A 25,444-nucleotide genomic window follows, 5' to 3' on the forward strand; every position below is an offset into this window, starting at 1 on the left:
GTATTAGAAGCCGCGGCGCATCGTCAGGGTTATAGTCCAATGGGTTTGTTTGAAATCACAAGCTTTTGGAGCACTGCTCTCTGTCAGGCGAAGTGGTTTCACTTGACAAAGGAGCAGTGCTGCGAAAGCTTGTGATTTCAAACAAATCTGTTGGACTATGACTGGTGATGTGTGATATCTGACCAGTGGAAATCGGTAGGGGGGTGAGATAGTACCACAGCTGCAGTTGATGTACAGCAAGCTGTTTGAAGGCTGTTGAGACAGAGGACGTTTTAGAGGTAAGGAGGTGTGAGACCATGGAGGGTTTTAACGATCAGCTCCCTGTTTGTTCACTGTGATCAAAGGCAACAGCGTTTGGTGGTGAGGGAGGGCAGGAGAATAGGTGTACAAATTGCAGGGGGTGAGAATTGTGTTTCCCACCCCCTGAATGCTAAATCTGAACTCTGAAATCTTCGTTAAATCTCATCAATTGTCGTTGTCTATCTCCAACTACACGCTAACCCCCAGCACTCCCAGGTCAGATGAGCATGAGTTAATGTCCTTTGGTGCATGGAATCCCAGCCTCCTATTGCATCAGTGTGGCTTTTCATGTGAACCCTTCCCCACACCTCAACCCCCACCCACACCCCCAGCTTGACACCTGCTCTGAGAGAACTTCACAATTGTCTCTCTGCTTGGTGTCTCTGACCTATGTATTATGCTGTTGGCCACATGTTTGTTTCAACTCAAAGACCCCTGAGTATGGGTGGGGTGACCACAGCCCAGTCCCCTTCCCAGGTCCAGAGAGCAAACGAATTTTCAACTCTTGGGTCCCTGCATAGATGAGCCGTGTTCAAAATCAAGACAACAAGAGTGGGCCATTCAGCCCCTCCACATAGCCCCAACCCTTATATTTCCAATCTCTTAGAACTGCCTGATGCTGTAAAGGGGGAGAACAGTTCAGCGACTATTGTATCAGTGTGAGAAAAATGGTCTTTGATGTGCTGCTGTTCAAGTAAAAAATCTTCCTGGTCATTCTGCGAAACTTTTTACCAGGGTCCTATCACAACTTTACATTCGCCAACTTTCTGAATGAGCAGGGTCACTGCTAACAACAGGAACAGAAGCCAAGCACTTAATTCCCAATGATCCATTATGACAAGTGCAGCTCCATCACTCAAGAAGCTCGACACCATCCAGGACGAAGCAGCCCCCACTTGGTTGGAACCACACCCACAAACATCCCACTCCCTCCCCTCACTGACGCTCAGTCGCAGCAGTGTGTACCATCTACAAGATGCCCTGCAGCAACTCACCAAAGATCCTCAGACAGCACCTTCCAAACCCACAACCACCTCCATCTAGAAGGACAAGGGGCAGCAGATACATGGGAACACCAACCCCCTGCAAATTCCCCTCCGAGCCACTCACCACCCTGACTTGGAAAAGTATCACTGTTCCTTCAGTGTCGCTGGGTCAAAATCCTGGAATCCCCTCCCAAAGGGCATTGTGGATCAACCCACAGCAGGTGTTCTGCAGGGGTTCAAGAAGGCAGCTCAGCCCCACCTTCTCAATGGGCAATTAGGGACGTGGCAATAAATGATGGCCCAGGCACCAATGCTCATGTCCCACAAATGATTTAAAAAACAGGATGAGAGCAATGGGCTGATGAGTTGAAATGCCCATGACAGTGTGCGTACAGAACGCTATTTAAGCTGGGGAAGCCAAAAGGGATTTGATGAGTGCAGGGAATGGCATAGTTGGGTTTGGGGGTGGGGGCTGCAGGAGAGAGTGTGGGGTGATGTTATTGACACTGTTCTCAACAGCAAAGAGTGAGAATTCAGATGGCAGACCCAGGGCCCAGGATATCTGCTCTGGGCTGGCAAAGGACTTGTCGTGGGAGGCTGAGGAAGTAGTTCGTATGGTCTATTTTCTACCAATGATATAGATAGCACCATGAAAGGCATTCTGCATCACCAGTACGTGGAGCTAGACACCCATTTAGGAAGAAGAACCTCAAAAGTAATAGTCTCTGGATTATTACGTGAGCCATGTGCAAATTGACATTGGGTTAAACAAGGCTCGAGAGATGGATGCATGGCTGGGAGACTGGTCTGGGAGAAGAGACTGGTGCGAGCAAGTGGTGACCTGGTGGTATTATCACTGTTAATCCGGAGACCCAGGTAATATTCCGGTGACCCGCGTTTGGATCCCACACGGCAGATGATTGAGTTTGAATTCAGAGGAAAATCTGGAATTAAGAGTCTAACGATGACCATGAATCCACTGCTGAATGTCGGAGGCAAAAGCCAACGGGTCCAATAGAGAGGGATGATCTCAATCCAGGGGATTAGAAGCAGGGTTGGTCGAGATGAGGAATGATGAAGACACGGGGTCACTTGTGGGAGTTGTGTACAGGCCCTTAAACAGGGTATCGGGGGGAAAAATAATGTGAAAAGTGTACAGCAATTATCTGGAGGATTTTAATGTCCTGGAAAAATCAGAGGGGGAGAGGTTGTCACAATGAGGAATAAATTGAATGTTCTGAGGACGATTTCTGAGACCAGAATGTTAGGCACCAACTAGAAAGCAGGCACAACAAGACCTGGTTTTGACCCAACAAGACAGGATTAATTATTGACCTCGGGCTGAAACCTCACCACCCCCCCAACACACACCGCCCCCACCGCCTGGGCAGCAGAGACCATAATATGATCAAATTTTACATCTAGTTTAAAGATGAGAAGTATAGATCCGAGACTAGTATTTTGATTTTATACAAGGGCAATTGTGAAGGGATGAAAGCATGGTTCGCGAGAGTGAGCTGGAAATTTTTGTTAAGGGAGGATAGGTTCCATAGAGATGCAAACATTCCAAGGGGCTGCTCCAGAAAGCCCAGATTAAATAATTTCCAGCAAACAAGAACAATTCTACAAGACCAACCGGATACCTGTGGTTTTAAAAAGTCAAGCTCAGTGAAAAGACATAGAAAGACGGTAGGTCCTGAAGATTGCTATTTTAAAAAAAGCAAAAAAAAATTACTAAAACATTACCTGGGGGGGAAAGTTAGAGTATGAGAGAAAGCTAGCCAAAAGTATAGAAACAGATAGACAAAATTTCTTCAGAAATTTAAGAAAGAAAAGAGTTTAAAAAAAGTAAAAGCTGGTCAGACAGAAAACGATTTAGAAATAGAGGATAAAGGCATGGCAACAAATTGAATAGATACTTTGCATCGATGTTCACGAGAGAGAGAAAGGGTGAATGTAACATCCCAAAAATAGCTGTAAATCAGGAACTGAAAGGGAGGGAGGAAATCAAGGAGATTATAATTATCAGGGAAGTAGTACTGAGTAAATTGTTGGGACTGTGAGTTGTCATCAAGTCCCTAGGTCCTGATGGATTTCGTCTGAGGGCCTGAAAACATATAGCCAGTGCGATAATCGATGCAAACATTTCAATTTTCCAAAACTCATTAGATCCAGGGAAGATCCCTTTAGGTTTTAAAAATAGCAAATGTACCTCATTTATTCAAAAAGGGATGGAGGGAGAAAGTAAGAAATTACAGACTGGTTAGTTTAACATCTGCCACGGGGAAAATGTTAGAAGCTATTACTCAAGAGTCTCTGAAAGGGCACGTGGATGAGTTCAAGGCAGAGTTGTTTACGTCAAAGGGAAATCGTGTTGAACCAATTTGTTGGAGTACTTTGAAGGAGAAATTTGTGCTGGAACTGAAAGGGAGCCAGTTGAGTTATAGCGTCATACAGCATGGAAACAGGCCCTTCGGCCCAACCGGTCCATGCTGACCATAATCCCACACTAAACTAGTCCGACCTGCCTGTGTGTAGCCCTCATCCCTCCAAACCTTTCCTACTCATGAACTTATCTAAATGTCTTTTCAATGTAACTGTACCCACGTCCACCACTTCCTCTGGCAGTTCATTCCACACTGAACTGTATAAAAAAATGCCCCTCGTGTCATTTTTAAACCTATTTCCCCTCACTTTAAAAATATGCCCACTAGTCTTGAAATCCCCGACCGTAGGAGAAAGACACTCGCCATTCACCTTATCTAAACCCCTCATGACTTAATTAGCCCCTATGACGTCACCCCTCAACCTTTTATGCTCCAGTGAATAAAGTCCCAGGCTCTCCTTATAACTCAAGCTCTCCAATCCTGACAATATCCTGGTAAATCTCTTCTGAGCCATCTCCAGGTTAATGATACACTATAATAGATGTATTGTATTTAGATTTCCAGCATTTGATAAGGTGGCATATCAGAGATTATTGTGAAAAATAGAAGCTTGTGTTGAATAGCGTATGGAATATTGCTGTGGATAGGTTAGTCGGTTACCAGGAAGCAGAAAGTAGGGATAAGTGGGTCTTTTTCGGGTTGGCAGATGTTATGAGTGGTGTGCCACAGGGTTTGGTGCTGGGCCCTCATCTCTTCACAATTTATGGAAATATTTTGGATGATGGGATTGAATGGGAGCTGAATTTGTCGATGACTCAAAGACAGGTGGGAAAATGTGTCGTGCAGAGGACAGAAGGATTCCACAAAGGGATAGGCTCAGTGAGTGGGCAAAGATCTGACATATGGAGTACAATGCAGGAAAATGGGAAATTGCCCATTTTGACAGCAAGATTGAAAAAAGGAACACATTATCGATTGGCGAGAGGGTACAGAGCTGTGGGATGCAAAGGGATCTGGGTGTCCTAGTGTATGAATCACAGAAGGTTGGTCTGAGGTACAGCAAGTAATCAGGAAAGCTCATAGAATGTGGTGGTTTATTGGGAGGGGAACCGAATGCGAGAGAGTGGGGAGGGGATGCTTCAGTTACACCAAGCATCAGGAGGACTGTGTACAGGACTGTTCACTGTACCTACAGAAGGATGTTAATGCAGTGGAGATAACAAAGTGTGAAGCTGGATGAACACAGCAGGCCAAGCAGCATCATAGGAGCACAAAAGCTGATGTTTCGGGCCTAGACCCTTCATCAGAGGCTCTGATGAAGGGTGTAGGCCCGAAACATCAGCTTTTGTGTTCCTAAGATGCTGCTTGGCCTGCTGTGTTCATCCAGCTCCACACTTTGTTATCTTGGATTCTCCAGCATCTGCAGTTCCCATTATCTCTTAATGCAGTGGAAGCAGTTCAGAGATGGTTAACCAGACTAGTCCCTGAAATGAGTGGATTGCCTCATGAGGAAAGGCCGGGCCTCTGACCTTTGGAGTTTGGGAGAGTTGGAGGTGACTGAATTGAAACATCAACAATCCTGAGGGGGTCCTGACTGGATGATGTGGAGAAGGATGGTTCATCTTGTGGGAGAATCTAGAACAATATTTTAAATGTTTAAAAATAAGGAGGTGTCCATTTAACACAGAGATGGTGAAACATTTTTCTGAGGGTTGAGAGTCTTTGGAATTCCCGTTCTCAAAATGCATTGGATGCAGAAGCTTTAAATATTTTTAAGGTCGAGGGAGATTGATTCGTGAAGACCCAAGGGGGTGAACGATGATCAGACAATGTACTGGAATGTGGAGCTGAGGTTAAAATCAGATCAGCCGCGAGCCAATTAAATGGGGGAGCAGGCTGGAAGGGCCGAGTGGCCTACTCTTGTTCTTTGTTGTAAGTCAGTAACGTTCCTCATTGTAGGCAATGTGAAATATAATACCAACGTTGACCTGGGCATCTCTTTCTTTTTCCTTGTGTAACTAAATAAGGTTTTTTTAAAGCAAATTGTGGATTTAAAATGGTCTTGGGTCTAATTGCAGAATCCCTCCAGTGTAGGGGAAGGCCATTCAGTTCACATTGGCCCTTTGAAGAGCATTCCCCCAACTACCCTATCCCTGTAACCCTACATTTCCCATGTCTAACCCACCTACCCTGCACATCTTTGGACACTATGGGGTAATTTAGCATGGTCAATCCACCTCAACCTACACATCTTTGGACTGTGGGAGGAAACTGGGGCACCCAGAGGAAACCCACACAGACACAGGGAGAATGTGCAAACTCCACACAGACAGTTGTCTGAGGGTGGAGTCGAACCCAGGGGCTCTGGCACCGTGCCGCTGCAGTGCTAACCACTGAGCCACATGGGTGCATGCATATTTGCAATCTGCTTCCCTTCGCATTGTGATCTCTTATTTCTTTTCCTGCACAATCCCAGAACCCTCCTACTGCTCAGAGCCTTTGTAATTGTGGAGTAATGCAGCACAGGAGGAGGCCATTCAACCCATTGACTTTTGCACTAGCTCTTTGGAGTATAATGCAGAAAGTATGCGCTGGTCCACTTTGGAAGGAAGAATGGAAAAGCAGCCTATTATTTAGATAGAGAGCAATTGCAGAACTTTGAGGTGCAGAGGGATCTGTGTGGCTCGGAACATGAATCACAAGATGCTTGGTGTGCAGATGCAGCAAGTCAATTGGAAAGCAAATGGAATGTTGTTGCATATCGCAAAGGGATAATGTGGAGGTATTGGTGTTGCACCATGGTGGACAACGTCAGAAGTCACACAGCACCATCTGCAAAAGCTTGTGATTTTAAATAAACCCATTGGAATATAACCTGGTGTCACGTGACTCCGGGCTATTGCAAAGGCAGTGATATAAAAGCATAATGCTTTGCCACAGCTGTATAGGGACCACATCTGGAGTACAGTGTACACTATTGGTTCATCATTAAAGAAAGGATATCACTGTGTGAGAAACAGTTCAGAGAAGATTCACTTGACTGATTTCAGGAATAAAGGGATTATCTGCTAAGGAGAGATTGAATAAAATGGGTCTACATTCATTGGAGTTTTGGAGATGAGTTTATTGAAATCTAAAATCCTGAGGAGATTGAGAGAGCGGATTCTCAAAATGTGTTTCCCTTCAGGGGCTGGAGCCAGACTTCTGGGTGTTCCTCTCTGAGTCTGACAGTTTAATGAAGGAAGAAACACTCAATTCCCAGGACCGTTGCCAAATCTAGCAGAAGCGAAACACCAGTTTTGTGAGTGGTACGTCAAAGGCAAGTCTTTCACTGCCCCATCATCAGTCCCTCTTCAACCCAGGACCCTTCTCGGGTTGGGAGGCATCACCAGCAAGGCCATGTCTTGCCCCATCCCTAATTGCCCCTTGAGAAGATGCTGCAGTCTGTGGCTATTATTACAAATGAGGGCCATTTCAGAGGGCAGTTAAGAATCAACTACGTTGCTGCAGGTCTGGAGTCACATGTAGGCCAGGTCCCGAACGGGTGGCAGAGTTCCTTCCCTGAAAAACATGAGTGAACCAGATGGGTTTTGATGACAACGGTTAATTATTGGCATCACTGAGACTAGTTTCTGATTCTGGATTTACTAACCTTCTGAATTCTAGAGAAAACAATCCTAATTTGTATGACTTCTCCTACAAATTAACGCCCAGATGCAGCTATCATTCATTTCAGAGGGAGGTAATGGCCCAGTGGTATTATCGTTTGACTGTTAATCCAGAGACCCAGGTAATGTTCTAAGAGCTGGGCTAGAATCAGTGTACAATTTTGGTCTCCTTCCTTGAGAAAGGGTGTACAGGCACTGGAGAGGGTGCAGAAGAGGTTCACTGGGTTGGTTCCAGAGTTGAGAGGTTTAGCATTTGAGGAGACATTGAGCAGACTGGGGCTGTACTCTTTGGAATTTGGAAGAATGAGGGGGGATCTGATAGAAACACACAAAATTATGAAGAGAAGCGATAAGATAGAAGCAGGGAGGTTGTTTCCACTGGCAGTGGAACTAGAAATGAGGGGCATAGCCTCAAAATTAAGTGGGAGCAGATTTAGGGCTGAGCTGAGGAGGAACTCCTTCACCCAAAGGGTTGTGAATCTATGCAATTCCCTGTCCAGTGAAGCAGTTGAGGCTTCCTCACTAAATGTTTTTAAGGTGAAGATAGATTTTTGAGCAGTAAAGGGATTAAGGGTTATGGTGAGGGGGTGGATAAGTGGAGCTGAGTCCATGAAAAGATCAGCCATGATCTTATTGAATGGCAGAGTGGGCTCAGGGGGGCCAGATGGGGCCTACTCCTGCTCCTGTTTCTTACGTTTTCATGAATCCCACCACAGCAGATGATGGAATTTGAATTTAATTAAAAATCTGGAATTACCTGTTTCACTAATGCCCTTTAGAGAGATTGAGTATCGGAGCCATGGGGTCATGTCGCAGCTGTACAAAACTCTGGTGCGGCCGCACTTGGAGTATTGCGTACAGTTCTGGTCACCGCATTATAGGAAGATGTGGAAGCTTTGGAAAGGGTGCAGAGGAGATTTACTAGGATGTTGCCTGGTATGGAGGGAAGGTCTTACGAGGAAAGGCTGAGGGACTTGAGGCTGTTTTCATTAGAGAGAAGAAAGTTGAGAGGTGACTTAATTGATACATATAAAATAATCAGAGGGTTAGATAGGGTGGGCAGTGAGAGCCTTTTATCTCAGATAGTAATGACGAGCACGAGGGGACATAGCTTTAAATTGAGGGGTGATAGATATAGGACAGAAGTCAGAAGTAGTTTCTTTACTCAGAGAGTAGTAAGGGAATGGAATGCTTTGCCTGCAACAGTAGTAGATTCGCCAACTTTAAGGGCATTTAAATGGTCATTGGATAAACATATGGATGATAATAGAATAGTGTAGGTTAGATGGGCTGCAGTTTGGTTTCACAGGTCGGCACAACATCGAGGGCCGAAGGGCCTGAACTGCACTGTAGTGTTCTATGTACTATGGTTAGGGAAGGAACCTGCCATCCTTACCTGGTCTGGCCTACATGCGACTCCAGACCCACAGCAATGTGGCTGACTCTCAACTGCCCTCTGGGGAATTAGAGATGGGCAATAAATGGGCAGTAATGGCCAGCGATGCCCTCACCTCATGTATGAACAAAACAAAAAACCCTAAAGAACTGTAAATCAGAAACAAAGGCTAACATTTCATTAAACATCTTGCATATCTTCTGCATCTGGTCATGGCATTTTAAAGATATGTGCACCTGAGCTATCAAATCTTTCTCAGACATCCTCTGTATTTAACTTCATACCATCAAGAAACAGTTAACATTTCAAAATGAAAACCGAAAGAACTGCCGACGCTGTAAATCAGGAACAAAGACTGAAGTTGCTGGAAAAGCTCAGCAGGTTCAGCAGTGCCTGTGAGAATACCGTTTTCACTGATGCTGCCAGACCTGGTTAACATTTCAAGTCCTGTGTGAATTCTTGAAAATTACGGGGCAACTCGATAAAGATCTTTACAATAATGAAACAGTTTTAAAGGTTGCTGTACAGTGGATGTTTCCACACGTTAGCTGGACCAGAGTTTGGAAACTTAATCACAAAATAGTCAATAATAAGTGCTCCAGGACTAGGTATCATCGTTTACAAATAAAGGGTCACCCATTTAAGACAGAGATGAGACAGAAATTTCTTTCTCGAGGAAGGCTGTGAGTCTTTGTGACTCTCTCCATCAAAAAGTGGTGGGAGTAGTCTTTGAGTATTCTTAGGGATAGTTTCTTGTTAAACAGGAGGCCAAAGGGTTACAGGGGTGGGTGGGCAATGTGGGATTGTTAAGGTCGGCTGTGACCCAGGTGAGCAGTGCAGCGGGCTGAAGGGGCCGAATGGCCTGCTGTTGCTCTTAATTCATAAGTTTGTGAGGAATTTAGGACAAATGATGTCTCCATGCAGGCTGGCACTTTGTGGCCTTCAGGCAAACCGTGTAGATATGTTGAATGGGAAGCTGGTTAAGCACAGGAAAGAGAAAGGAGCTGAATAGAGAGCAACACAGGAACAGACACTTCGGCCCATGGTGTCTGTGCTGACCACAATGTCATTCTAAACTAATCCCATCTGCCTGTGACCTGGCCCATGTCCCTTCATTCCCTGCTCTGAGGACCTAGAACATAGAACATAGAACATAGAACAGTACAGCACAGAACAGGCCCTTCAGCCCACAATGTTGTGCCGACCATTGATCCTCATGGATGCACCCTCAAATTTCTGTGACCATATGCATGTCCAGCAGTCTCTTAAATGACCCCAATGACCTTGCTTCCACAACTGCTGCTGGCAACGCATTCCATGCTCTCACAACTCTCTGCGTAAAGAACCTGCCTCTGACATCCCCTCTATACTTTCCACCAACCAGCTTAAAACTATGACCCCTCGTGCTAGCCATTTCTGCCCTGGGAAATAGTCTCTGGCTATCGACTCTATCTATGCCTCTCATTATCTTGTATACCTCAATTAGGTCCCCTCTCCTCCTCCTTTTCTCCAATGAAAAGAGACCGAGCTCAGTCAACCTCTCTTCATAAGATAAGCCCTCCAGTCCAGGCAGCATCCTGGTAAACCTCCTCTGAACCCTCTCCAAAGCATCCACATCTTTCCTATAATAGGGCGCCCAGAACTGGACGCAGTATTCCAAGTGCGGTCTAACCAAAGTTTTATAGAGCTGCAACAAGATCTCACGACTCTTAAACTCAATCCCCCTGTTAATGAAAGCCAAAACACCATATGCTTTCTTAACAACCCTGTCCACTTGGGTGGCCATTTTAAGGGATCTATGTATCTGCACACCAAGATCCCTCTGTTCCTCCACGCTGCCAAGAATCCTATCCTTAATCCTGTACTCAGCTTTCAAATTCGACCTTCCAAAATGCATCACCTCGCATTTATCCAGGTTGAACTCCATCTGCCACCTCTCAGCCCATCTCTGCATCCTGTCAATGTCCCGCTGCAGCCTACAACAGCCCTCTACACTGTCAACGACACCTCCGACCTTTGTGTCGTCTGCAAACTTGCTGACCCATCCTTCAATTCCCTCGTCCAAGTCATTAATAAAAATTACAAACAGTAGAGGCCCAAGGACAGAGCCCTGTGGAACCCCACTCACCACTGACTTCCAGGCAGAATATTTTCCTTCTACTACCACTCGCTGTCTTCTGTTGGCCAGCCAATTCTGTATCCAAGCAGCTAAGTTCCCCTGTATCCCATTCCTCCTGACCTTCTGAATGAGCCTTCCATGGGGAACCTTATCAAATGCCTTACTGAAGTCCATATACACCACATCCACAGCTTGACCCTCATCAACCTTACTAGTCACATCCTCAAAAAACTCGATAAGGTTTGTAAGGCATGACCTACCCCTCACAAAGCCGTGTTGACTGTATTTGATCAAGCCATGCTCTTCCAGATGGTCATAAATCTTATCCCTCAGAATCCTTTCTAACACCTTGCAGACGACAGACGTGAGACTTACCGGTCTATAATTGCCGGGGATTTCCCTATTTCCTTTCTTGAAGAGAGGAATTACATTTGCCTCTCTCCAGTCCTCAGGTACGACTCCAGTGGAGAGCGAGGATGCAAAGATCTTCGCAAGTGGCGAACATCAACTCTGATTTCTCTTCACAGATGCTGCTTTTCCAGCAGCTCCTGTCTTTGCTTCTGATTTACAGCATCCGCGGTTCTTTCCATGCCCCTCTGGTCCCTGCTCGTTCATGCCTCTGTCTAAATATCTCTTAAATGTTGCTCTTGTGTCTGCTATGTTCTTGTCCCCCTGGTAACACATTCCGGGCACTCACCTAGACCCTCTATGATGTGTCAGTTGCATGAGATGAAATTGGATGGCTATATCATAAGGACAAGCATTGGAAGATGGACCAAATGGCATGTTTTGAGTGTTGTACTGTAGCAAGGGATGAAGAGACAAAGTGTATCATTGGTATCGAGGTTGCAAAACAGCCGTGATCTGATTGGCCAGATCAAGCTTAATGGACCCTCTTCCTGTGCCTTGCACACTGGTTGAAGCTTCTTAACTTCGTAAATTCTGCCATACGTCCTCCAGAACCTTGTCCCATCGCAGACTGATCTCTCTCTCTCTCTATCTCAGATACATTCTCTCAGTTTCAATCCTAACAAGTCACCACCACTGAAAGGAAATGGTGCAATCCCAATCTCACCCATTCTGACAAGAACTTATCTCCGAGATCTGATCGTGAAAACAGCAGCAGTTGCGCACCGTAGGAAGAAAAATATCGAGCATGAAACTCCGGCCGAGCGCTCGCGTCAGCACTTTGAGACCCAACGCCGTGAGAAAGCTTTCCTGGGAGCTTGGGCTCAGGCACAGTGTTAGGCCGAAAAATCCGGCTGGAATTCAGGAGAAACATCTCCCGGAGAGGACAGAGCATGTGGGCTTCACCACGGCAGCGAAAGGGGACACTGGATAAACATGAGAAAGAACTGGAAAGATATTATAAATGAGTGACATGAAGTTGGGGGAGGAAGTGGGTGAAGCTTGTGTGGAGCTGAATTCCTAGCATGGAGCTGGTGGACCGAATGGTCTATTTCAATGCTGTGAATTCTATGCATTTGAAGTGTCATCACCTAATTCAGATTTGACATCTATATTTGCTAAATTCATCCTGATTTTGATAAGAATTACGCCAGCAACCAATCACCTGGTGGACTTGTTCATTCTGGATCTACATATATTCGTACACAGCACATGGTACTTTGTGGACAGAAGGAACATGAGCACAAAGCTGTGCCAGTCTCAACCCAACAATTTGCTGGTTCGTGCCTCAGGACAATATACGAGCTGGGACGTCATGTTGTGGTTGTACAGGACATTGGCGAGGCGTGTCCTGGAACACTGTGCCCAGTTCTGGTCGCCCTGTTCTAGGAAGGAGATAATTAAGTTGCAGACGGCTCGGAAGAGATTTATCAGGATGTTCAAAAGCAAAAGAACTGCAGATGCTGTAAATCAGGAACAAAAACAGAAGTTGCTGGAAAAGCTCAGCAGGGCTGGCAGCTTCTTGTGAAGCTAAAAACAGACAGAGGTTCTGAGGAAGGGCCATCGGACCCGAAACGTTATCTCTGTTTTTGCCTTCACAAGATGCTGTCAGACCTGCTGAGCTTTTCCAGCAACTTCGCTTTCTTTTTAAACCAGGATGTTGCCAGGCTATGGAAGGTTTGAGTTATAAAGAAAGGCTGGACAGGCTGGGACTCTTTTTTTCACTGGAGTGTAGGAGGATGAGGGGTGGCCTAATAGAAGTTTAAAGAAGCATGAGGGGTATAGATAGAGTTAACGGTAGGCGTCCTTTTCCCTGGGGTGGGGGATTTCAAGATTAGGGGGCACATTTTGAAGGCGAGAGGAGAGAGATTTCGTAAAGGCATGTGAGGCAAATTTTTTTTTACCTCGAGGTGTCGTTCATGCATCAAATTCTGAGGAAGGCTCACTCGACCTGAAACGCCAGCTCTGATTTCTCTCCACTGACACTGCCAGACCTGCTGAATTTTTCCAACAATTTCTGATTTTGTTTCTGATTTACAGCGTCTGCAGTTCTTTTGGTTTTCGTGATGAAGCAGTGGATGTGGGTACAATAACGACATTTGAATGGATGTATGAATAGGAAGAGTTTGGAGGGATATGGGCCACGAACAGGCAGGTGGGGCTAGTTTAGTTTGGGATTATGTTCAGCATGGACTAGTTGGATTGAAGGGTCTGTTGCCGTGCTGTATGACTCCATGATTCGATGATAGTACCTTAACCAATTAGAGTCAACTTACCCTGTGTAAATTGAAGCAAAGTTGGCAGTTAACTGTCAATCATCATCTAATTGGAGTCCATCCTTCATATTCCGTATAAAATGTTGCTTTCCCTTTGCGTTGGTATTCCTTGCAGGTGGTGGGATTTGAATTCAACAAAGAATCTGAAATTAAGGGTCTGATGATGACCACAGGGTCACTGCAGACAGGGTCTCAGCGGTTAGCACTGCAGCCTCACAGCGCCAGGGACACACGATTGATCCCACCCTCGGGTGACTGTCTGTGTGGAGTTTGTACATTCTCCCCGTGTCTGTGTGTGCTCTGGTTCACTCCCACAGTCCAAAGGTGCACAGGTTAGGGTGGGATTAGCCATGCTAAATTGCCCCATAATGTGCAAAGATGTGCAGCTTGGGGTGGATTAGCCGTGGGAAATGCAGGATTACAGGATAGGGTATGAGGAGTGGGTCTGGGTCTGATGCTCTCTGGAGGGTCCGCATACACTTGATAGGCTGAATGGCCTGCTTCCACCTGTAGGGATTCTATGCAAACTCACCTGGCTCTGAAAGCAAAACAGTCTGTTCACATTACAGGTGCTTGAGAAAGGATCCCCCTCAGTTCAAGAGGACAACACAGCTCATGTGTCAATCAAATAGAACATTCTAGATCCTGTCCTGAGATTTTTTGTGCTGGGAGGGGTATAGAGAAATGGGTCACTGTAAATTTCTCTATTTTGCTGAAAAATGGGAGTAGGCCATTCAGCCCACTGAGTCTGTTCAATGTGATCTCGGCTAATTGTTGCTTTAAAGTGAAGCTTTCTTCTCCAGTCCCCATATCCTTTGATTCCTTGAAAGACCAAAACTCTATCTATCCCCAGCCGCAAATGTATTCAATGACAGAGCAGCCCTCGCCCACCACCAAACCCTACCCCCTCCCAACCCTCTGGGGCAGAGAATTCCAAAGATTTATAACCTTTTGCGTGAAGACATTTCTTCTTGTCTCGGTCATAAATGAACGACTCCTCATCTTGATATTAGACCCCTGTGTTCCGGATTCCCCAGATTATTGGGGGTGACCTCTTCAGGTCTACCGTGGCAAACCCCTTCAGAATTTTACGAGTGAGCTCACTTTTGCAAACTCCAAAGAATGTCGACACACAATTAACTTAGAGCAGCCTCCACAATCCAGCGACCAATCCAGTTAAACTCTGTTGGATCACCTTCAATGAGTGTGTTTCATGTGATGTGGGAGCCTTTGTGTCCAATCACCCTTTGCAAAAATTAGCTCTTAAGACCATTTCAGGGGGCAATAAAGAGTCAGTTGCACCCTGTTTTATTTGCCCTATGGACATCACTGGCTGGGCCCAGCATTGATTGACCCTCTAGAGAGCAGCGAAGAGTCAACCACATTGACTGTGGGGTCTGGAGTCACATGTAGGAATGGGTGGCAGATTTCTCCAAAAGGGTGTTAGTGAAGCCAAAAGGTTTTTAGAGACGCAGTAACCACGAGACCAGCGTTTTTTTTTTCTGAGACACCAAGCCGCAATTTGTTTCCTTTACAACCAAGTTTTGGTTCTTTCGCTTTTTAATACATCAACACATTAAGTACAAGTTCTCAATGGTTAATTGAATGACTCACATTATCTGTTGCTAAGGTCAAAGGTTAGAAAATGTCAGTATTCAAAATAGGACAAACCTACAGTTCCTGGAGAGGCAGATGAACTTTGACCCAATTTGACCTATGGTAATAAGAACCATCTGACGAGGCCTTGCTCCAGTTAAACAGATTCTGCGACTTTGACCAACTGGTTCGGCTGTTGATATAAACCTCTTTATTGGACTCCGACTTGGTGGCCACTCTGTGGCCCACCCTTTGGTTGATCTGCCTCACCCTGACGACATTCCACCCTCCCCAATCTTTCACGGTCTCCCAATCTCATCCTCACTTCCCAGTCCTAACCATCACCGCCACCTCCCTCACAAGTCCCTTCCCAACCCGCTCTCATTCCCTGACCAGACCAGCCCTATCCCGCCACATCCCTCACCTTCCTCGCTACACCGCAAACAGTTGACACCCGCCCCCTCCACGCTCTGGAATTCTTGACCACTCCCTAAGCTCTGGAATTCCCTTCCTGACCTTTTGCAACCCTTCGCTTTCGTTCCCCTCTTTGAGACCACCCTTAAAGCCGGAATCTTTGGATGGAAACCATCGCAACATCTCCAGGTGTGGCACAGCATCAGATTGTGTGCAAAGCCTGGGAAGGCAGCACAGTTTAACCTCGTGAAAGGTGCTCTGAAAATGCAGGTTGCTGTTGTGCATGAGGTGACACTCGTGGTCACTTGCCACTGTTCCTGGCTTTTCCTGTTGGCTGCCAGTGAGCCAATTATTGAGCAATTCTGTCGATAAGGGCTGAATAATTGGCACTGATTTTCTCCTCAGGGGATGGGGTAAATCAGCACCTGACTGCCTGGCAAAAACAACTGGATTACAGCCTCCTGACAAAACCCGAAAGCGGTCAGCTCACAGGGGCACACTCCTTGTTTCGTACCGTGGCAGAAGCAACAGGGCTGGAATGGTTGCATCAGTCCCTGCTGTTGGCGTTTCCTCCCAGCTCTGATACCCCAAGGGTAGCGCCCCTGCAGCATGCTAACAGCTCTGCCCAGTTCCACAAGAAATTGCCGAGAGTTGTAAACAGAGCCCAAACCATCAGACAAACCAGCCTCCCATCCATTGACTCCATCTACACCTCCCACTGCCTGGGGAAGGCTGCCAACATCATCAAAGACCCCTCTCTTGCCCCATTCCACTGGACAAAAGCTTAAACAGAAGTAACAACAGATTCAAGAACAGCTTCTTCCCCGCTGTTATCAGGGAATGGGCCTCCATACATTAGCGTGGATCTTTCTCCTGCACCTTCTCTGTAGCTGTAACACTACACACTGCATTCTGTTCGATTGCCCAAATGTACAGCATTATTTCATAGAATCCCCATAGTGTGGGAGCAAGCTATTCGGGCCAAAGAGTCTAAACTGACCCTCTGAAGGGCAGCCCTTTCAGACCTATCCCTATAACCCTGTATTTCCCATGGCCCTATCCACAGACTGTGGGAGGAAACCCACGCAGACATGGGGAGAATGTGCAAACTCCACACAGTCGCCTGGGGGTAGGATCGAATCCGGGACCGTGTCACTGTGAGGCAGCAGTGCCAACCACTGAGCCACCGTGCCAGCACTTTTCAATTAGCATGCAAAACAATACTTTTCACTCTGTGATAATGGGAACTGCAGATGCTGGAGAATCCAAGATAACAAAGTGTGAAGCTGGATGAACGCAGCAGGCCAAGCAGCATCTCAGCAGCACAAAAGCTGACGTTTCGGGCCTAGACCCCTCATCAGATAGGGGGATGGGGTGAGGGTTCTGGAATAAATAGGGAGAGAGGGGGAGGCGGACCGAAGATGGAGAGAAAAGAAGATAGGTGGAGAGGAGAGTATAGGTGGGGAGGTAGGGAGGGGATAGGTCAGTCTGGGGAAGACGGACAGGTCAAGGAGGTGGGATGAGGTTAGTAGGTAGGAAATGGAGGTGCGACTTGGGGTGGGAGGAAGGGATGGGTGAGAGGAAGAACAGGTTTAGGAGGCAGAGACAGGCTGGGCTGGTTTAGGGATGCAGTGGGGGGAGGGGACGAACTGGGCTGGTTTTGGGATGCGGTGGGGGAAGGGGAGATTTTGAAGCTGGTGAAGTCCACATTGATACCATTGGGCTGCAGGGTTCCCAAGCGGAATATGAGTTCCTGTTCCTGCAACCTTCGGCTGACATCATTGTGGCACTGCAGGAGGCCCATGATGGACATGTCGTCTGAAGAATGGGAGGGGGAGTTGAAATGGTTCACGACTGGGAGGTGCAGTTGTTTGTTGCGAACCGAGCGGAGGTGTTCTGCAAAGCGCTCCCCAAGCCTCCGCTTGGTTTCCCCAATGTAGAGGAAGCCACACTGGGTACAATGGATACAGTATACCACATTGGCAGGTGTGCAGGTGAACCTCTGCTTAATATGGAAGGTCATCTTCGGGCCTGGGATGGGGGTGAGGGAGGAGGTGTGGGGGCAAGTGTAGCACTTCCTGTGGTTGCAGGGGTAGGAGCTGGGTGTGGTGGGGTTGGAGGGGAGTGTGGAGCGAACAAGGGAGTCGCAGAGAGAGTGGTCTCTCCGGAAAGCAGACAAGGGTGGGGATGGAAAAATAGCTTGGGTGGTGGGGTCGGATTGTAGATGGCGGAAGTGTCGGAGGATGATGCGTTGTATCCGGAGGTTGGTGGGGTGGTGTGTGAGAACGAGGGGGATCCTCTGGGGGGGCGGTTGTGGCGGGGGTGGGGTGTGAGGGATGTGTTGTGGGAAATGTGGGAGGCACAGTCAAGGGCGTTCTCGACCACTGCGGGGGGAAAGTTTTCACTCTATCTTGGTGCATGTGACTGTAATAAATCAAATCAAATGAAATGGAAACAATATGGGTACAGGCTTTGTTTCCATATTCCATCTTACTCCCTATCCTCTCGGTGCCCTTAATATTGAAATATTTCTCAATTTCTTGAATATATTCCCTTGAAGATTCTCCACCTACTGCAGGTGAGAGTGACAGCCCTTGACATCAGGGCTGCATTCGACCGAGTGTGGCCTCAAGGAGCCCTGGAAAACCTGGAATCAACGGGTATCGGGGGCAAACTCTCTGGTGGTTGGAGTAATACCTGACACACAGGAAGATGGTCGTGGCTGTGGGAGGCCAATCTCTCAGCTCCAGGACATTTCTGCAGGTGCTCCTCAGGATAGAGTCCTAGGCCCAACAATCTTCACCTGCTTCATCAATGACCTTCCCTCCATCATAAGTTTAGAAATGGGGATATTTGCCAATAATTACACAATGTTCAGCACCATTCGCAACTCCTCAGATACTGAAGCCGTCCGTGTTCGCACGCAACAAGATCTGGACATTATCCAGACTTGGACTGATGAGTGATAAATAATATTTGTGCCACACAATTGCCAGGCAATGACCATTTACAATTAGAGACCATCTAACCACCGTCCCTTAACATTCAATAGTGTTACCATCACTAAATCCCCCACTATCAACATCCTGAGGGTTACCATTGACCAGAAACTCACCTGGACGCACCACATTAACACAACGGCTACAAGAGCAGGTCAGAGGCTGGCAATATTTTAGCAAGTAACTCACTTCCTGACTCCCCAAAGCCTGTCCCACCGACTACAAGGCACAAGTTAGGAGTGTGACGGGACATTTGTCGGATGAGTGCAGCTCCAGCAACACTCAAGATACTCAACACCATCCGGGACAAGGCAGCCTCTTGATTGGAACTACATCCACAAACATCCCACTCTATCCCCCACCGACACTCAGTCACAGCCGTGTGTACCATCTACAAGGTGCCCTGCAGACATTCACCAAACACCCTCAGGCAGCACCTTCCAAACCCATGAGCACTTCCATCGAAGAGAACAAGGGGCAGCAGGGAACGCCACCCCCTGCAATTTCTCCTCCGAGCCACTCCCCGTCCTGACTTGGACATATACCGCCGTTCCTTCAGTGTCGCTGGGTCAGAATCCTGGAATTCCCTCCCTAAGGGCATTGTGGGTCACCCCACAGCAGGTGTTCTACAGCAGTTCAAGAAGGCAGCTCACCCCTACCCTCTTAAAGTGCAACTAGGGACGGGCAAGAAATGCTGGGCCGAGGCAGCGACACCCACATCCCACGAGCGAATTCAAAAAAAAGAATTTTCGCCTTCTGTCCTACCCAGCTAAGAACTATGACAAGAGAGGGTGAATTTTGCGACTGAATCACATTCACATGATACAGTCCTGTTTATTCATGTGCATATGTGTGTGTGCGAGTATGAGCGTGTGCGCATGAATATGTGTGTGCACATGTGTGTGTGGGTGCACGTGTGTGTTTGTCTGTGTACATGTATGTGTATATGTGCAAGGACCTTTGTGCGTGTGTGTGCATGTATGTGTGTGCGCGCAAGTGTGTGTGTGTGTGTCTGTGTACATGTATGTATATATGTGCAAAGGCACGCGCGCATATGTATGCGTGTCTGTGTGTGCGTGTGTGTTTGCCTGTGTGGTCTGTGTACATGTATGTGTATATGTGCAAAGGCATGTATGTGTGTGTACATGCGTGTCTGTGTGTGCGTGCGCGCGCGTGTGTGTCTGTGACTGGATGTGAGTGTGTGTGTGCGTGTGTTTGTGTCGGTATATGTGCGTGCACGCATGTGTGTGGGCACGTGCCTGTCTGTGTGCATGTGTGTGTGTGCGTGTGTGTATCTGTAATATCATTCACTCTCACAACTCCACATCCCCCCTTGCTCAACTTCCTTTTCCGCTTTAACAGAGAACATTGAGAGCACTCAGGTACATAAAATCTCTGGTCAGCTCCTTTCATGCTTTTAGTTCTAACTTGAGTCAGGAGGGTTTTGAGCTGAGAAACCACTTGCAAATAAGCCACATGAGGTCGAGACACTGACTCTGTGACCAAGAGACACGGGTTGGTGGGGGGGTGGGGAGCGGTGAATGGAGAAGTCAAATGATACTCTCATTTCCTTTCCACTGACTGACAAAAGTTTGTAACCATGTTACTCGACCTAATAACGGCAATTTTCCAGAGCTCAACTGACACCCAGGAATTGTTGGGAATTGCAGAAGAGGAGGGGTCCGGGGAGGGATGGATTTATGAGACAGAATTTGGATCAGGGTTGGGTGACTAACCAACCCGTGGTCACTTTCCAGCATTTCAGGCTCAGACACTGTCTCCCGCCCCCCCCGACCCCAACTGGCATCTGAGCCAGAGTTCAATATGAACGACATCTTGCATTTCTATAGCTGCTCTAGCGCGAATGCAAAGTCTCAGAATGCTTCATGGCAGGGTTACCTGAAAAAACTGAGCCACCGTAACAGGGAGATTGGCACAACTGCTTGGAGTCTTAAAGGATTGGAGAGGGCAGGGTTTTCGGGCAGGAGTCCCAGAGCTGAGGGCTCAGGCAGAGGAAGGCAGGGTCACGAATGAGAGAGGGATGAGAAGCGGCAGTGGTCAAGGAGACAGGATGGGAGGAAGGCCGGAGTTCTGAGAGTTGTAGGGGCTGGAGGAGAACGGAGATGGAGTCCACAAAGACAGCTCACTTTCTGCCCAGGCACTGAGTTTTATCCATTCTTCAGAAAAACCCGTCACAAAGCCATCCACCATTCCCCTGCAAGTTGGTGGGGACGATCGGTTCGATATTTTCTGTCACTCAGACCAATCACCCTCAAGAATTTCACAGGTCTAGCCCCAGTGCTGCAGGTGGGTTATTACCTATGCCTTCATTTGCATTTCTCTAAAGAGTACAGCTATCATACTGGGAGTTCTTGATCTTTTGTAGTGTTTTCGATGGCTCAGTTCCTGAAAGACTCTTCTTCTGAATCTTTTATCGGTTGTGGGTGTTACTGTCAAGGCCCATGTCTATTAACCTTCCCTAATTGGTGAGGGTGAGCTGCCTCCTTGAACTGTTGCAGTCTGTGTGCTATGGGTTGACCCACAATGCCCTTAGGGAGGGACGTCCGGGATTTTGTGCCAGTGACACCAAAGGAACGGGGATATATTTCCAAGTCAGGATGGCAAGTGGCTCGGAGGGGAACTTCCAAGGGATGGTGTATCTGCTGCCTTTGTCCTTCTGGATGGAAGTGGTTGTGGGTTTGGAAGGTGCTGCCTGAGGATCTTTGGTGAATTTCTGCAGGGCATCTTGTAGATGGTACATACTGCTGCGACTGAGCGTCGGTGGTGAAGGGAGTTGAGGGTCAATCTGCATAACATCCCTCCACATCCCTCGAGGCACTGACGCTCAACTCCACCCCTCTAACACTCCTGCTGTCTCTGCCTCACATCAGAGATCAGAGCTCAGTAAGGGGTCCTTGACCATTATTTTCTTTTAATATTAATCATTCCTCAGATGTGCCCACCATTGGCAGTGATGAAAATTCATTACCCATCAGTGAATGCCTTTGTAACTGAGGGCAGATAACAACCAAACACGTCCCTGTGATAACCTATAGACACGTGTGTGAGGACGGCACAGGCCCTCTCTGAAGGTCATTAGTTATCGAATTACATTTTTTTAATCCCAACCCTGCTAACCAATGGTTGCCATTTGTCTAGTTTTATGGAGCTGTATTTTTCCCAGGGTGGGCCTCGAACTCACAGCAGTGCAGGCCTCTAGATGCAGATCCAGTATGTGACTGCTCTGCCATCACACTCTGCGATGCACAAGGTTAATGATTGAGGTATCGGAGGTGCTGAGGTACATTTTTTTGTCGTGAGGGACAGAGCTTCTATCGTCTCCAGGATCCCCCTGCAGAGGTTGAAGTGCGTTTGGGGAAGGAGGAAGGGGTTGGTAATGTTGTAACTTCCCAGAAAGGTATCAGAGAGTGGTACTTGTCCCACCACCATCATAGCACACTCCTATGTCTGGGCAAGTAGCAGGAAAGTGGGTTGGAGGCCGAGATGAGGTCAGTCGTGGTCAGCGTCAAATGGCGTTGGGAGCAGGCTCGAGGGGCCAAATGGCCTACTCCTGCTCCCAGTTCTTACGTCCATTTCTCACCCTCTGACGTTGTCACCACACGACTGCCCAGGCCTCTGGTGTAGGTGACGGTCATGTTGCACACCATATTCGACTCTAATGAAATCCCATTGGCTTTCGTCTTCAGGAAGTGCAGCCATGGAGACGGGGTTGTCAATGACTCCTTTCTTCAGATCCAAAAGGCCTCTTGGTCGGCTGTCTCAGGAACATGCTCTGCGATTCTTACCTTCCCCTAACCCCTTCCACAGACAATGCCCCCCCCCCCCCCCCCCGCCCAGATGCAGTGGTGCCTGTTGTTTCCGAGTCGGTCAATGACAGAGGCACGGTGGGATGTCAGGGTGGTACCACTGGGCAGCAGGAAGGTGCTGTGAGCCTGCATCCCACTGTCCAGAGGAGGAAGAGTCCTTTCATCACTCCCATTGACCTAGGAGCCTGAAAGAGAACATTGAGATTTGGATGAGGTTACTGCCATTTTGGAGAATCACCGACGAGCTAAATTAGATACTCAGCGTCAAACAGCCTTACTTCTTTCAGAAATACAGGGCATTCCAAAGCATTTCACATTCAATGACGTACAATTTGAAGAATAGTTGTAATACAGCAGCTACATCTGTGCACAGCAAGCTGCCACAAACAGTAATGTGACAACGGCCCCAGATCATCTGTTTCTCAGTGATGTTGGCTGAGGGATAAATACTGGCTAGGCCGCCAAGGATAAATTCCTGGCTCTTCTTGTAAAATAAACCTTCTATGTTTTAACTAAGAGGGCAAAGAGAGGCCTACTTTAAGGCTTCATCTGAACGATTCTACCACTGACAGTGCAGCACCCCCTCAGTACTGCAGCACGAGACGCGGGATTGAGAGAGTGTCCGAGACTCTGTGGTGGGTCTTGAACTCACAATGGTTTGATTCTGCCAGTTCCAGGATTTTGACCTGGCAGCTTTAAAGGAACAGCAATATCAAGTCAGGATGGTGAGTGGCTCGGAGGGGAACATGCAGGGGGTGGTGTTCCCGTGTATCTGCTGCCCCTTGTCCCACTAGATGGAAGTGGTTGTGGGTTCGGAAGGGGCCTGAGGATCTTTGGTGAATTTCTGCAGGGCATCTTGTAGATGGTACACACTGCTGCGACTGAGCGTCGGTGGGGGGAGGGAGTGGAATGTTTGTGGATGTGGTGCCAATCAAGCAGGGGCTGCTTTGTCCTGGATGGTGTTGAGCTTCTTGAGTGTTGTTGGGGCTGCCCCCATCCAGGGCAAATGGAGAGTATTACATCACACTCCTGACTTGTGGCTTGTAGATGGTGGAACAGGCTTTGGGGAGTCAGGAGGTGAGCTACTTGCTAAAATATTACTAGCTTCTGACCTGCTCTTATAGCCCCGGTGTTTATAAGGTGAGTCGAGTTGAGTTTCTGTTCTATGGTACCTTGCAGGTTGTTGATAGTGGGTGCTTCAGTGATGGTAACCCCATTGAATGTCAAGGGGTGGGGGTTAGATTCTCTCTTGTTGGTCATGGTTATAGCCTGGCATTTGTGATGCACAAGTGTTACTTGCCTCTTATCAGCCCAAGCCTGGATGTTGTCCAGATCTTGTTGCATTTGATAATATTACTTCAGTATCTGAGGAGTTTTCTCTCTATTTCTAGAGATTGGGCGGTGATGGCCAAGGTAGAAGAGATCACCTGGTCTGAGCTTCCCAAGGCCAGGCTGTAGCAATCTTCTTTTTAGAGCTGCCCAAACCAAGGGTTGGTCCCCAAACTGTCACTGTGATACATACTCTGCTAATGGAACCAACCCACCTACAAGGTGGCAGGGAGATTAACTGGGCCAAGGATCACATGAGCACACACCAACGACAAAGGTCAAAGTTCATTCAGGAACTTGGCTTCCTTTATATTTTGACTATTATGTTAAGCACGGTTAGACCCAAGATGGAACGCATTGGATGCAAGATATGCAAGTGATGGAGGAGAGAATCTCATCAAAACCTGGGTCAGATGGACAATAAGGAGATTGCCCATGTCTTGTGATGCTTGTAGCTACCTACAAAAGTGTGGAAAGAGGCCATTCAGCCCTCTTCTAAGCCTGTTCTCCCATGACGCCATAGCTGATCTATGACTTAACTCTATTGAGCTTGAGTTTGACCAGGCTCCAAACTCCTGACAAAATCCAATCTCAGCTTTTAAGTTCCAACAAAGCCCAGCAGTTGTCCCAGTGTTTTGTGGGGGTGGGGGGTTGTTATGTGGGAAATTGCCAATTCCCTTTGGGTGTGGATCAGCATCGGTCAACACCCCTGAATGGTCTGGCAATCAATTCCACATTTATAACCCCCACCCCATGTTCCAGACTAGCCGCCCCCAACAGCTCACACACACCCCCATCCCAGTTTGAAATAACCTTACCCCTGCACTGCCATGATCATTCACCATACCCTTCTGTTTACATAGCACCTATATCATCAGCAGGATCTCAAATCTTTTAGAGCCAACAAAACGCTTTGGAAGTCAAGGCACGCTCGTATTTGAGGGCAAAATGGCAACTATAGGCATGCACAGTGAGATCCCAGAAAGACTTGTGATTTTAATTGGCTAATGCACTGTGAAGAGCTCTCTTATTCTCTGTCCACTATTTGTGGGATCTTTTATCTTCTACACCACTGTTTTAAATGTTTAAGTGAATCTCCCTCTACCCTTTTAAACTGAAACTAAAGTTCTCCCCACACTGTCCCCAGTAAAATACTCCCAGGATATGGTTAGCAGCACAGAGTAAAGCTTTCTCTACACTGTCTCCCATCAGACACTCCTAGGACAGGGGCAGACAGGGTTAGATACAGAGTAAGGCTCCCTCTACACCGTAGCCCAGCAAACACTCCCAGGAGAGGGACAGCACGGGGTTCAATACAGAGTAAAACTCCCTCTACACTGTCCCCCATCAAACACTCCCAGGACAGGGACAGCACGGGGTTAGATAGAGAGTAAAGCTCCTTTGTGACAGATGTTGCACACATGACCATGTGATTGGACGCTTCAGGCCTGTGTGGTCATTGTGAGGGAGGCAGCCAATCATTGAGGGCCTTACCCCAGTGAACAAGACAAGGTACCGAAGGACAGGAACCACAAGCGGTGAGCATGAGACCAAGGCAGCCGTCACGTGGACCCTCTGTAAAGGAGGACACAACAAAATAAACACATTACCACACTGTCTCAAACTGAACCAGCAACAGCCTCTAGCCCATCGGTGCACCCAACAAAGGAGCAGCGCTCCGAAAGCTTGTGTTTTTTAATAAACCTGTTGGATATAACCTGGTGTCGTGTGATTTCTGA

The 25,444-nt window shown here is 47.4% G+C and overlaps 1 protein-coding gene across 1 annotated transcript in view; it reads right to left on the reverse strand.

The window, feature by feature from the left end:
- Positions 1-22,408: 22,408 nt before the first annotated feature.
- The window catches only part of LOC125447693 (myotonin-protein kinase), a 48,758-nt gene continuing 45,722 nt past the window's right edge, over positions 22,409-25,444 (reverse strand). Inside the window, exons 14-15 of the mRNA XM_048522310.2 lie at positions 25,200-25,280; positions 22,409-22,561 (exon numbers count right to left, since the gene is read on the reverse strand). Of these exons, the coding sequence (XP_048378267.1) occupies positions 22,463-22,561; positions 25,200-25,280 (180 nt within the window). The 3' untranslated portion in view covers positions 22,409-22,462. The remainder of the gene's footprint in view (positions 22,562-25,199; positions 25,281-25,444) is intronic.

The sequence above is a fragment of the Stegostoma tigrinum genome, chromosome 39 (assembly GCF_030684315.1).
Source record: "Stegostoma tigrinum isolate sSteTig4 chromosome 39, sSteTig4.hap1, whole genome shotgun sequence".
NCBI lineage: Eukaryota > Metazoa > Chordata > Chondrichthyes > Orectolobiformes > Stegostomatidae > Stegostoma > Stegostoma tigrinum.